The sequence below is a fragment of the Sus scrofa genome, chromosome 9 (assembly GCF_054392235.1).
Source record: "Sus scrofa isolate SSC_HxYL_T2T_F1_AM1 chromosome 9, Sscrofa_HxYL_maternal_Yorkshire_Landrace_v2.0, whole genome shotgun sequence".
In the NCBI taxonomy this organism is placed as follows: Eukaryota; Metazoa; Chordata; class Mammalia; order Artiodactyla; family Suidae; genus Sus; species Sus scrofa.
The window spans coordinates 81,874,958-81,889,605 of record NC_139391.1 but is presented as its reverse complement, the minus strand read 5'-3'; the positions used below and the strand labels follow the sequence as shown (position 1 = coordinate 81,889,605).

Here is a 14,648-nt window from a genome sequence, read left to right as displayed (position 1 = left end):
AAGAGATATGGTTAGAGGGAGTGGGCTGATCTCTGTTTTCTGCTTTACCATTCACTGAGGTCTAACTCCAGGTCTCAGGAGTCTGTGGAAACAGAACCTTGTCCTCAGCTAATCTAAGCCTCGTGACTTGGGAGGGAAAGCAGGAACCTCATCAGCACATGGGGCAGTTCTCCTGAATGTTCTGTCCTTGGGTTTAAAAGATGGTACAGTGTAGCCCTGCCTTAGTTGTAACAACTCGCATTATATTCTACATGTTGACTAACACTTCTCTACCTTAGACAAGACGCTCTTTTTCTAGTGTGTAGCCATCACTCTGAGATCTACCTTCACACTCCTCTGGGGATTTCCTTCCACTTCTTTCCCGTGTCCTAACTTGTTTCCTATATATCTTACTGTTTCTCCTGGTGTCATATCCAAAATGTTATTGCCAATATCAAGGAGATTTTCTTCCTATCTTTTCTTCTAGGAGTTTTACAATTTCAGGTCTTGCATTTAAGTCTTTAATCCATTAAAAAGCTAGTTTTGTGTGTGTGAGAGGTGTAAGATTGGTTTTGATTTATTCTCACTATAGTTTTTCTCTGTTTTCAAATTTTATTTGTTTGTTTACATTATATTTATGTATGTATGTATTTATGTTTTGTATTTGCCAAAAATTTTTAAGGCTTTCTTGTCTTCTGCTGGTTAGATTATGTTTTGCAATATTTCTCCCCTTCTGCTTTGATAGTTGTTTATTCATCTGTTCTTTTCATGTCCAACTTGTGTACATTTTAAGCTCACATATAGAAATTTACATTTTCTTTATAGAAATTCAAGTCAAATATGTCTATGTTCTACCCTTTCTCTTAACAAGATAAGTTGTTTAGCACATATTTACTCCCTTTTATACCATCCTTCCTTCTCCCCCAACTAACTCCAGTTGATATTTTATGGAATTTTATTTCCAGGTGGTTTATTTAACATACACTCAAAGTGTGCGTGCATGCGCATGTGCGCACACACACACACACCCCTTTAATTTAGCAATTTTTTAAATGATTACTTTATTCATTACATTTCTTGCTCATTACTTCCTTCCTGATTTATTTTTCTTCTTACTGAAAATACATTCTCTCATAATTCTTTGGAAGTAAATGGACAGTGAACTTTCTGAGGTCTTATATGTTTGAAAATGCCTTTAATTTATGAAAGATGAATGGGTGAATTTGTACCACTGACCCAGGCAAGATGAGGGCCCCACCTCTCCCTTTTCATCACTTCTGCAAAATCTAAATTGACTAACAATTTACCCTAAAAACTTTGCTCAAGTTTTGCAGTTCCTGAAACCTATTCCATGACTAATGCAGCCTAATTCCCTTCCAAGAATCAGAAGAGTGAACATTTTTTTAAAAATTGTTCTGACAATAGTTCTGCAAATTGTGGAAATTTGACTGACCTTCATCAATCAAATATGTACATTTTTTAGGCTATCTGCTGTCCTGTAAAGCAGCCATCTTGAGCCGCTCTCCTATTGTGGCGGTTTTGATAAATGCTTAAGCTAACAGCTTTCAGTTGGTTTTTCTTCTTTCACAAATTAATAGTGTGGCTAAGCATAATTTTCCTTAAGAATTTTAAGATTGTGTCCCCTGACCTCATAACACACTGTGTTGCTGATGAGAGGTCTATTCTGGGGTGTTCAATCCCCTGTTCTGGGGTTAGTACCTTCCTCTATCGCCTCCACATTTTCCTGCCAGAGCCATGGCTTACAGCTATGGCTTTCCCTGTGCTTTCTTTTTTAGGAGTCTGCCTAATTTCTGGTCCAACAAAAGTCCTTACTATGTTTTTCACAAATCCCAACCTACTTATTAATTTCTTGGTAAATATATGTACCATTAAAAAGTGCTTGTAATGATCTGGTGTTAAAAGGGGGGATTTCAGCCTGTGTTCAAGTTGAAATAAGATTAACTTTGTTTATTCGTTTGTATGGATCCATATGAAACTATATCCCTGAGCAGTTGAATTGATGTTCAAATGAGGACTTGTATTTCACTCTCTGCATTTCTCCAATTGAGTTTCTACTATGAGTTTCCCATATAATCACAATAATGGAATACTTGGTGTCTTTCTTGGACATCTTCCTTTTCCACCTCCCAGTGTGTTCACCAGGTTTCTCCACTTGCTCTGGGGCCCTTTCTGTGCAGCTTACCAGTGTGGACAGCATGGAGGGCTCTAGGCCCTCTGCTTTCCACGTGGGCTTGCCCAATGGGAGGCACCAAGAGCAGGTCAGATGGGAGAGGAGAGTGAGGTTGGCATATTTATTCAGTGGTGTCCTCGCTCCCCCACATACACCACCCCCATACCTGATTAGCCCCATACTTGATTACAGTGTGTTGGTTCATCCTATGAAGATAACAGTTGCGGGGTGGTCCTTGGCACATAAAAACTCTCACCTTCATCCCTCAGGCCTTGGGGTCACAGTGGCTCCAAGGATGTGAGCCTGGAGAATCACATTAGATCACTGGCTTCTCTATATCCTGCCCACACATTTGTGATAAGTCCCTTTATTAAATTCTCCTCAAATGACTCAGCTTCAGTGTGGCTTTTTGTTGTTATTTGTTTTTTTTGTTTTTTTTGTTTTTGCCTTGGACCCTGACCATAACAAAACTAAAACCAAAAAACAAACTCAAAACCAAAGCTATAAATTATTCAGGTAATTTTATATAGATTGGCCTTTTTGCCCTTTTGTAACAGAATAAAAATATGTAAGAGTATAGGTGAAGAAAACTCATTTTAATTAAAGAAAGAATGCTGCAGAAGGGAAGTCGTAGTAAATATTTCATGAGTACAGACTTCCGGCTGAAGTCTCGCTCCCCTTCCTGTTGCTAGGTTTCTGGGCCTGGAGGGAACGAAGGCAGGAGTGATGTCTGGCTGGCTCAGGTCTTCAGGCACTGCTGCGGTATCTTGCTGCGAAGATTTATAGACTCTCAGAGAGGGAGGAGGCCCTGGGGATTGTCGAGTGCAGCAATGAACAGCACAAAGCACCGCTCGATGCGCGAGAATGCCCTGGGTTTAATGTGCGCGGTAGCTATTTAGAAACCACGTCCAGGCTGCTGCTTCTTCAGTGTGCCTATAAAACTACTTTATTGTATGTAATATAGCGCTGATTTTCTCACTGGGGATTGCAGAGGGTAGCTAACAAAGGTAACAGGTAACATTCACAGCTTACTCTCCCTGGGTACCGGAAGTCGTGCTCAAAGCTTTGCCTTCATCAGTCCCACAACTAAGCTCCATGTGGCTACTGTCCACTATGTGTAGTGTTTATATAGTATATATATATATATGCATATAGGAGTGGACATCACAATTTGTCCAGTTTTATTGATGAGGAAAATCAGGCAGAAAGAAATTAAGACACTTGTCCATCATCACACAGCCATTAAGAAATGGAATAGTCTTAGTCAGACTCTGAGCCCCACACTCTTATCCATTACATGGTTCCTACTTATTATAACATCTACGCAAATATATATGTATATATATGTTTGTATAATGCATAAATACTACTTTTTGTCTAACAACATAACTTATATGTTCCATGTCACTAAATACCCCATAATGCCATTGTAAGTGATGTCATAATATTCAGTTTTATCAATATGCCAGTTTGTTTCATCAATCTCATGGTTAGAAATTAATTTGTGCTGCTGTTTCTGCCTAATAATTCCTCTGTAATCCTGACTCCTCTCATATTATAGTCTCTAAGTCCAACATTTCTTTGAGCTTCATGTCATCATTAGTAAAATGATGATAGTAATAATAATAATAATATTGCTTCCTTCATTGGGTGATTAAATATATATTATGATAGGTATTATGATTATCATATATTACAAATATTGTTATTATTAAATAGAACATTAAACATTAGTGTAGCGGAGTGGAGTTCTAAATGACTCATTTCCTCATTTTTCTTATGATAATGTAATTTTTAGCATTTAAATGTATTGTGTAATAAGGAAAATGAGTTCATTGGAGTTTTTTTTTTTTTTAAACAAAGTATTCAAAGATAAAATTAAAAAAATAAAAGAAAAAATTTTCTTTAGCTCTCCTGTCCCACCAATGGTTTTAATTGATCAACAACAGTCACCAGTCCAGAATAAACTCATGGAGTTTTATTTCACTGAGCAATGCTTGTCCTGAGTTGTTTTACCACTTGTCAATGTTTCACACACTCTGCAATCAGAAAATGATTCCAAGGACACCTATCAATTCTTCTCTTTAAATACACAAGAGCTTCTCTGATGCACTGCTTCTGCTGGAGTGTTATGAGCACTAGCTATTCATAGGCAGTCCTTAGAAATGCAGGAAAGGGGCTCTTATCTTCCTTATGGTGGTGGTGCCATATTACCAGCTCCCCATCTTTCTGCATCATCTGCCAATGACTTTGGTCAGAGTTTAGTTTGGTGCCTAAATTCCAGTGAGACTCACACAATGATGCATTTATTTATTCCTGGGCTCTAAGCAGGGCTGAAATGGCAGTGTGCTGATGTTTTACCCAGCAAGGAAATAATCAGTAAAATTCTTTTTAAAAATTGATTATTATCATATTTGTAAAAGGGAATCATGTAAAAAGAACTGAGCCTTTACAGTTTGGGTACCAGAATATAAATGTTTTTGCCATGAATGATCTTGTGCCAAATAACCTAGCACCCCTCCCCCCAAAAAAAGGTGTGTTTGAGAGAAACAGATTCCATTTTAGTCATTTTCCTTAAGAAAGGGAAGTTTAGTAGCTCTATGGCTCATGATTTAGCAACCAAAACAACTTTGAACATATTTTATCTGGTAAAAGAAAGGTTGCTGATTTGACATAAATGTTAATGACAGAATAAGACCCAATTCTCAAGATATTTTTTCTTTTATTTAAAATGTTAACTATCACAACACATTGTACAATAAAATTAAGACCTTAGAATCACATTAAAACTTTTAAAACATCTCTATATAGTCATAAACCATGAAACATGCTTCAGGGATACACCACAGTTTGCTACCAAATCTCAGTACATTTTCACCATGAAAACAAATGGAGAAGCACAGCATATCTGTGAGTTTCCTTTCTTCACACGTCGCTGATGTGACTGCTCTTGAGAAACAGAAATTATTTCTTTCTTTGGAGACTGTATCATTGATAGGTTCCTACCACTTCATTGAACACTGCTTTGTTGAGAAATTACCACTGATTTCTATTTCTGAGGGAGTTGCCATGTTAGAATTATAACACACTTTTACAACACATCTTGGCACAATATGAAAAATAAATACTTTTTGAGTTTTCAACTCAAAACAACAATTATTATTAAATAAATAATTATTCTTCATAGCGTCTGTCTCATTTTACCTTTCATCAGCCATTGACACAAATGAAGCTGGATAAATAATACGTTAGGTAGTTTATTTACGTCTTCTTTCATAATTCTGCATTGCACTCCTTTCATAAGCCACTGAGAACAAAAAGATGGTAAAAGGTTTGTTAGGAGGCTTTACTGACACAGCTGAACAGATAAAGTTCAAGGCATAGAGTAATTTCTTTTAAACTGATAATTACTTTTTTGCTTCCACTTAAGTATTTCTAAGAGTCTTATTTACAGATCTTCCAATTGGGCCTCAATAAGTCTCTATCCTGATTGGAAGTGATCTAACCACAAAATTCTTGGTTATTTGGTTATCCTTATATACTTGGTGCCCTAAAGTGCATTTCCACAATATACTGCAATGTCGATTCTCAACACCTTTCTCAAGCAGTGGCAGACACCCATGGTGATTCATAGAAAGGACAATGCCTAAAGTAATCAGGAATAGTAGTAGGAAGAAAGTACAATGTGTGACTTTTATTCTAGAACACAGTTAACCAATCACAGGCCATGAGCCAAATCCAGCCCACCATCTTTTCCTGTAAATAATGTTTTATTGGAACAGGGATAAAGTCTATGCCTACTTTAACATTAAAATGGCAAATCTGAGTAATTGCTACAGAGGCTGCCTGGCTCACATAGTCTAAAATATTTACTATCTGGGAGCTCCCATTGAGGCTTAGCGTTAGCGGAAACAAATCTGACTATCATCCATGAAGATGCAGGTTTGATCCCTGGCCTCGCTCAGTGGCATTACCGTGAGCTGTAGTGTAGGTCACAGACGTGGCTTGGATCCTGCGTTGCTGTGGCTGTGGCGTAGGCCAGAAGCTGCAGCTCCGATTCGACCCCTAGCCTGGGAACCACCATATGCCATGGGTGCAGCACTAGAAATATAAAATAATAATATTTACTATCTGGCTCTTTATAGAAAAAGTTTGCTGACTTCTTGTACAGGGGTACCTAATGGTATAAGGGTCTCTTCCTGTCTTGTGGATTCCTCTCAGGGACAGATTGTCCTTGAGACTAAAAACAATCTCATTGTCTTAGGTAGGACAATTGTGCCATCTAAATACAACATCGTTTACCTTACCTCCTAGCACCCTAATGACCTATGAAAGGTTAATCACTGCTTCCAAAGGTATTTAACACATAGCTAACAAGTAATTTATGTATTTTGATTATCTGGACAGAAAAAAAAGCGCTGAAATTATATCATTATATTACATTATTAAATATAATTCCAAAGGGGTCTGTAACGACAAAAGGGTAAGGATTAGATTGTTGTGATCAAATACTTAAGTATATTGTTCACCATTTTAGCTAATACTTTACATACTTAGATTTTCATCACAGTAAAACTACTGTTCCTTTAAAAATTCAATATGCATGTATAAAATAATGAATTTAAATAGAAATAGGGAGTTCCCATGGTGGCTCTGCAGAAACAAACCTGATTAATATCCATGAGGATGAGGGTTCAACCCCTGGCCTCACTCAGTGGGTTAACAATCTGATGTTGCTGTGAGCTGTGGTGTAGGTCAGCAGATACAGCTCTGATTTGACCCCTAGCCTGGGAACTTCCATATGCCACAGGCGCGGCCCTAAAAAGACAAAAAACAAAACAAAAAAGAAAAAGAAAAAGTAGAAAGAACGTGAAAGACGTAGGAATTGTAGGTCCCAGTCCAAAGAATTTTCTCAGTGAGAAGGATTTGTTGAAAGACAAAGTGGGTTTATCACTTTGTCCGTGTTATCTTTTCCTTTTCACCACTAAGCAGATGGTCTGTAGCATCCAGCATTCCCTTAAGTGAGGCTATCAATACACTGGAAGTTTTATGTCGATCACATACACACTTCTGGGGGAAATAGTCTGAGCCCCAATCTGGGCAGTTCTGAAGGGAAGAAACAGTCTGTTTCTCACCCTTGTTTGTTTCTATCTGGAGGAGGATGACTAGCACAAGTTCATTCCTGAGGCACTTTCAGTAACATAATGTTGTTCCTCAGAGAAGGGAGATAAACGCTAATGTCAACTAACCAAAGATAGATCAGTGATTGATCTGGAACATAATGTCCTCTTGACTGGAAGCATCGTTTCTTACCTGGTCCATGAACTCTCTAAAACCACATGTAAATGTTTGTATGTGTGAGCTGATGTGTGTATGAGCTGCATGCATATGAGTTTCTAGATTTCAAAGGGGCATGTGGCCACAAAAGGGTAAAGATCAGATGGGTATAGAAGACACCTCAACTGATCAAATGAAAGGGCATCTGATTGAGTATAGATTACATGTTCACCCATTTTTTCCTTTTATATTTTCTTAACTAAAATGGAGGAGCAAAGATTTAGTCATAAATTGGTTCAGATTCATGTAGTTACCATTAGATATGATTATATTATTTTAAGCATATTTAATAGCATCTAATGTGTTCTAAACTGCATACTATCTGTATTTTGTTTGTTTGTTTGTTTGCTTTTTTGTCTTTTTGTCTTTTTAGGGCCACACCCGTGGCATATGGTGGTTCCCAGGCTAGGGGTCTAATTAGAGCTGTTGCTGCCAGCCTACGCCAGAGCCACAGCATCACCAGATCCGAGCCGCATCTGCGACCACAGCTCACGGCAACACCGGATCCTTAACCCGCTGAGCGAGGCGAGGGATCAAACCTGCAACCTCATAGTTCCTAGTCTGATTCGTTCCTGCTGTGTCAAGACGGGAACTCCGCAGTATCTGTATTATTTGTAAAATTAGCATGTTCTGCAACTTGTATCAATTCTGAAATTGGAAAGTTGATGACTTGTATGATTATCAAGACAACCACAGGTATATAAGGGCTAGTGTACATTTTTAAAACCAGTGTGGTTTAAACTTATATTCCATTTCTAAAAGTTATAAGATAATACATATTAGTAAAACAATTTTAGATTTTCATTAGGTACACTGGTAACTTCTTTATAATTTAAACTTGAGAATCCTCCAAATTACTGAAGAAATATAAACGTAGTATCTGAGTTTAGACGGGAGAGAGCCAATATAAATAACAGGATTCAGGATACATCATTTTTACATGGACTTTTTCAGAGTAATTAAGCCAGCACATCTGAAGTTATAGATTTTCAGGAAACTAGAAATACTCTAAATAGGTAAGATCAGTGATGGTTACTTTCTAATTAATTACACAATTAGTATTTTGATTCTAATTTTGCTGAAGGTAAAATAAAAAGAATCTGAATAGCTTTTCCAAAAAAACTAAACTAAGGACTCTAAGGTCTGAATGAGTTTAACAAAGTATCAGTCTCTATGAAAAAGATATAGGGGTTATCTAACCTTGAAAATACTGTGATGAAAGAGTTGAGAAACAAGAGTTTTCAGATATATGCATGTGGTATTTACATAGAAGATAGAAGTTACAGAAAAGAAATATGCAATCTTAATATCAAGTGAAGGAATTGTTCAGAATTAAACTGGATTATTGAAGAGAACTGTGGTACTCCTCTCTAAGAATTTTATACCCAGAACTGATTATAACCCTCTAGGATAATTTGAATGTGTTCCTTTCTGAAAGCAATGGAACACACTATGCTACTCTCATAGTTGTAAACATTCATCAGAATGGTTAGAGTTTGAGCTCCTACAATTTGATAAAGAGCCAGTAATTGGTATAAATGGGTTTGTTTTTGTTTACTTATCTATTTATTTTTGTGAGGGAAGACTGTCAGATTTAACCTTTTGTAAGACTTTCCAAATACCTTGGTAACAAGTGAAAATCAGTTTTACTCCCTGCTCTCCACCCCCTACCCCTTTAGTTCAGTAAGGTTAGATATGGCTCATTGAACAAGAAATGAGGGAAAGGATGTTAGACTAGCCCAAAGATTCAGGTTAAGTAATGACTAAAGGGGACAGATACTGGGAGTTTGAGAAAGATAGATTGATATTGTGTGATAGCTATAAATCCACTCTTGGATTTATTTACTACATAGATTTTTCCACCATAAATGCCCATTTTAATTATTATTCCTGTTTAATACTTTAAAGAATGCCTTAGAGAAAACAGAAGTAGATTTAAGATACTGTTTATTTTTAGTCATGGTTTTATACATACCAGAATTTAAAGCTCTTTTGCCCATTAGTCCAACAAAGGAATCTGTTTTATGCCCTGGAAAAATACATTTAGGGGTATTTTAATATGTATATCTTTGAGGAAATAAACTATTATAACTAGTACCAAAAAAGCAAGTTTCCAAAGGTATGCCTATATAATAAATATATAACTATTTCAAGTTTTGGTGAACCTGAAAAAAATAAAGATTCCTAATAAGTCTTATAAATGACACTAAATCAAATAATACAATGAAAGCACCTTTCTCAATTCTATACCTAAATATTAGCAAGGACACTTTATTCATATTATAATCTGTTTATATATAATGTTTTAAATATTGTTGCTGCTAGCTTTGGTTTTTAAGGGGTCAATTTCACATTTGTGTGACAGAAATGTCAAAGCTTGTTTCCTCACATTATGGAATATATTGTATTTCTCAGGAAGCTGAAGCTTAGTTAAATCAGATCCTTATACTTGATGATTATAAACTTCTAAAGGTGACTACTTCTATTTTATTGGATTTTTTAAAATACTTCTTTTGGAAAAGGTATATCAGTTTTTACATTAAGAGAGTACATTTATTTCTTTACATAGAATTTTGCTATGTATAATTCCTTGGAAAGTCAAGTCCTTAGAAATTCAATCTGAATAAGATATATTTACTTTCAAAGATGAAGCCCTTGGAAAGGATTATCATTTTAACTCTGGTGGGAGGACGTCTGCTGGTTTATACTATATTAGTTGAGAACACTGCTGTTTTAGTGTGGCCTATTCTGCCCCCAGTGAACCAAAATCCAAGCTGGGGTAAGTGAACAAGATTGAGATGGGCCCCTGGGACTTCCTGTCAACTCTGGTTCCTTTAACTGGGAAACGGATCAAATGACTGTCAAGCCATGATTCTGCCATCTTTGTTGCTCTAAGAAATGTTTCACTGTGCTTTGAAAGACTGAGGTTTCCCATTCAATTATGGGATCAAAAAGCTACATTTCTATCTTTACCTTTAGTATGGATTCTCTATGCACATATTCATCCCATTACTTTAATTGGCTGCTGGATTACTCTATAATTGATGTCATAATATCCAGCATACTAAAGTAAACTAGGAGATGCCTATAAATGCTTGGATTTTTGTTTCTGCAGTGGAAGTAGTGGGTGGGGATGAGGGAAGAGGCATATGTGGTGAATTTTTACCCCTAGGGTTGAAATTCTTACCTAAAACTAACAAATTATAGGAGTTTAAGGATTCCTTTTTTCTTTCCTTCCTTCCTTTCTTCCTCCCTTCCTTCCTCCCTCTTTCTTCCCTCCCTCTTTTTTCTTTAGCAGATTAAAAGAAAAAAATATTTTTTTCGGTTTCTGTGGGTCAGGAATTTAGCAAAAGTTTAGTTAAGAATTAAGGATTTTTAATATAACACATCATTTTGGTAAGTATGACATGTTTAAGCAACAGAGCTTTAAACAATCATGTTCTGGATGTAATTTGAGTCTTCTCCATTCTTATACTGTCTTAATTGAAAATATCAAGTCTTAAGTTACAACAGAAAATATTACATAAAGTAGAATTGAATCTAATTACATTTGCATTTGATAAATGACAAAATGATATGTAACTTACTTTTATGAGAGATCTGGCCATGTCCTATTGAAAAAAAGATAAAATTAGCAAACACGATAGATTCATTTTAGAGGTGCTACATTATTTCTTTTAAAGAGAATTATAAAAGGAATTGATTTTTTAAATAACATGACATTTCCCATTCAAGGACTATGCTGAGGAATATAGGAGAACCGTAAATACTAGTCAAATTATTAATAATAAAAACAAAATATCTTAACAAATGAAAGTAATATTTTGAAGTCACTTATATGGGCCATGGATTCAAAGCCAGGACTGAGAGACTCCTGAGGCCGGTTAATAACTGCCTGGCCGAAACACCTCTCTGTCTTCTTATAAGAGACATATCTTCAAGGCTGGCCACAGTTTGATGCTCAGGAGAGAGAGATGGAAATCCATCTCTTTAATCAAGAGGCATTGTCAAGAATCTGTATTTCAGCCCAAAGAAGACTTCATTTTCATACACGTGCATTTTCATAAATGTGCATTCATAATAGTAAAATAAAGATTTATAGAAATGTTTACCATAAAGAGCCTTTAACAGGGCCACTTGTTTTTCAATTGAGGAATCTGACAAGAGACAATTGACATTAACTATTTACCCGTTCCATTGATGGTGTGATGAATTCAAGGAATTAAATATTTCTATCATGAGGCACCGGGCAGCTAACTGTAATCTAACCTCAGTGGTCTCAAATCAGTTTCCACATGCACTGAGAACATTCCGAGTACTACCCCTTGGAGGCCCCTAGCCTTTCTCTTTGACAGTTTGGATCCTTAGTTAAGGGGGTACTTCGCTAAAATTAGTTCTTGTTCTTGGTGGTTCTAAGGATCTCTCCCTCCCCCGCGGGCACGCATGAGTTAGCGAGGTGAGGGTCAGAATCGTGCCTTGAGAGATATACCCTCTTTAGGGTGGAAATCTTTACCCAAAGAGCAAGGTAGGCTGGGTGCGAGTGCGAGCTAGGCGGAGAAGGGCGAGTTGCCCAGGAAGAGAGAGAGGATGGTTGCCTATCTCACCAGCATCCCGTTTGCCCATTAATCCGAAGAACTGCTGAGGCTTGGGTCTCCGCGCGATTCTCTGAAGAAGATGCTCAAAGGGCTCCGGCAGCTCCTCCTGGAGGACAGATGTACCGACAAACGGCCATGTAGGCAACCAATGAGAGGCCCGGGAAACCGAGTCCTCCTTGCGGTGCGCTCCAGCCTTGGGCAAATCTCGGCGGTGGGGTTCGGCCAGGTCTGGGCTGGGGAACTAGCATCCAGGCGAGAGGAGGCCGGGCTTCCTCACGCCTGGAGGCTCCTTCTCTCGACCCCACCCCGAGGAATCCAAGTCCACCGCCGCCCCCTCCCCCAGGCCCTGCCCTTGAGAGTTAGCTGGAGCAGCACCTTCTGCTCTTTCCGCCCAGCCCGGGGAGCCTCACTCATCTACCTCTCAGCCACCAGACTTTGTCTTTTCTCTGTCGCCAGCTTTGAGACCTCTCACGGTCTAAAGGCACAGTAGTGGGGTGGTGGTGGCGGGATGGGAGGTTAGGGATGGTGACAGCGCTTTAAAGGGATTTGCACTGCGCGATTTGCCCTGTCCCCGAGGGGCACGCTCCCTTGCGCGAACAGCCTGTTAGCCTTCTAAAGGAAAACTTGCAGCTATGTCCTCAGGGCGATAAAATAAAAGTCAAGGCAGGAAGTTAGCTTCCCATTCACGGCGCCCCTCCAAGCCTTCGGCAGCTCGCCACTTGCCCAGCGTTCCCTAACGCCCTGTCCTGGCAGCTGGACCCGAGTGCCCGAAATCTGCGTTATTACGGGATGAAATTCCGTGTTTTCACTCTTGTGAGGATCCCAGAATCATCAGGGAGGGAATTATTTCTCTGGAGAGTTCCTGAGACCCAGTGATGCAGCCCTCCGTAGGAAATCGGCTTCGTGGGTGCAAAATCTCATTTAGGACCCAGAGGATGGGGTTCCTTTGCCTCCCTCCTCCCGCGCCTCCACTGCCTCTGGTTGTTGTCCCGGTGCCCACTGCAGTAACTGGGGTGCTATCTCGAGGGGTAAGTGACAGCTCCTGAGCCTAGGAAGAACGGTGCGGGCCATCTCAAAGACTGGGTCTCACCTTTATCTGGTCGCTGTCTGACCAGTCGGACCAATAATTCAGATCATCGTTGGCTCCGATTTCTTCTGCAAACAGTTGAGTAGAGACGAGAAAAAAGACTGCCAAGGCCACGAGGATTTTCATGTTCGATTTCTGGAAAGAGTGAGGAGAAGGGAAAGGGGAGAATATCTATATGGGGTGGCTATCCTAGAGTTGAAGCAACAGAAATTTCAGCCCCACAGCCGAGCTCAGAGCCGACTGAAACAAGATATACCGCCTAAGGGCTAAAGTCCTGACTGTACCATTTAGGAAAGAGGCTCAAGCCCGCAACCTTCTCAAATCCCCTTCTTCCTGGATCACAATTCCTCCAGCCCCTAACTCACCAATCCACACCTTTAAGCCTGTAGGTGGAAGACAAGGATACCCGCCTTTCCCTAGTCTCTCTGCTGTTTCCCACGGTTCCCCGATCCAGCTGGTCCACCAGCCCCGCTAGACCCGGTCTCCGAGCAGTGCGCGTGGCAGAAAGCGCTCCCGGTAGGGCGCAGGCACCTACCACAGCTGAACCGTCCGCGGGGTTCCTCCGGCTGGTCTGAGCGCTCGCCCGGCGCTCTGCAATCCGTCTCCGCAATTGCGGAGAAGGAGGTCAGCAGCGCGCTCTTTTGCCTGCTGGCTGCCGGCGCGCTATTTATTCCAGTCTCCTTGAGGCTCGAGACCCACGTGACACGCTCCCCACGCGACTTTCTCTCAATATTTAATTAGCCGCCTCCTCTCCTTTCGCTTGCGTCTGATTGAGAGTTTCCGAGACGGTAATCCGTCCGTGCGCATAACATCTGGACCCAATTGGGTTCGAAGTGACGCAACTTTAGGAAAATCGAGATCTCGCCATACAATCCCCAGCGTTCCGTCTTCTTCCGCCTGCAGATCTGACGCCCCCTCCCCTATCTTTCTTCCGAACGGGGTTCCATGACACCTGAGATTACTCATCAGAATTGAGCAAAGTGACTCATTCCTCGGACTTTGGCAACTTTTACGTACCTTGAGACGTCAGGATAAGTTGCACTTTAAAGAATGGCCAAAAAACTTTAGATATTAAGATACTGTCGTTGGAAATCAGGCTAAGAAAGAACTTCAGACTGGGGTGGGGGAGGCATTCTCCCCGCCCCACCCCCATTTCCATCTGCAGAGTGTCTTAAGATTTTCTGAGATATAGCATCTTTCCATGAGCAGAACACCCTTTCCCCAAATCAGCTGGAATAGTGGCGTTTCTTCAGCAGTACTAAAGGACTTCTCAGTCTCACAGTATTTCAGGGGATGGAAACAAATCTATTTTACGTTTTGGAGACAGGAGAATTTAAACGTGGCATTACATAGTAGAACTTTTATAGCAGCGTCCTTGTCGAATACCTCCTCCCCCCGCTCCCCAGCTACCTGGCCATATGCAGGAGCAAGGGTTGGAAAAGAACGTTTTGCTTCTCTG

General features: G+C 39.7%; 1 protein-coding gene across 5 annotated transcripts; it reads right to left on the bottom strand.

Moving 5' to 3' along the window:
* Positions 1–4,877: 4,877 nt before the first annotated feature.
* On the bottom strand, positions 4,878–13,869 carry TAC1 (tachykinin precursor 1). Of its 5 annotated transcripts, none has more exons than XM_003130164.7 (7): positions 13,725–13,869; positions 13,193–13,324; positions 12,112–12,208; positions 11,620–11,664; positions 11,095–11,118; positions 9,483–9,536; positions 4,878–5,477 (listed from the first exon to the last, which is right to left on the bottom strand). In XM_003130164.7, the coding sequence occupies exons 2-7, from the start codon at positions 13,313–13,315 to the stop codon at positions 5,428–5,430; spliced, it is 393 nt and encodes a 130-aa protein (XP_003130212.1). In that variant the 5' UTR covers positions 13,316–13,324; positions 13,725–13,869; the 3' UTR covers positions 4,878–5,427. The 5 variants fall into 5 exon arrangements, with proteins under 5 accessions (XP_003130212.1, XP_013835169.1, XP_005667690.1 ...); XM_013979715.3 differs by lacking the exon at positions 13,725–13,869 and adding an exon at positions 13,555–13,687; XM_005667633.4 differs by lacking the exon at positions 9,483–9,536.
* Positions 13,870–14,648: the final 779 nt, after the last annotated feature.

What these genes read in the sequence shown, in the direction of transcription:
- TAC1 (XM_003130164.7), bottom strand. Translation starts at nt 13,315, where the DNA reads ATGAAAATCCTCGTGGCCTTGGCAGTCTTTTTTCTCGTCTCTACTCAA. An exon ending in TGGCCAGATCTCTCATAAAA is followed by an intron (nt 9,537 to 11,094) that starts GTAAGTTACATA and finishes GTATTTTTCCAG; the next exon opens with GGCATAAAACAGATTCCTTT. An exon ending in CAAAAGAGCTTTAAATTCTG is followed by an intron (nt 5,478 to 9,482) that starts GTATGTATAAAA and finishes TTTTGTTCTCAG; the next exon opens with TGGCTTATGAAAGGAGTGCA.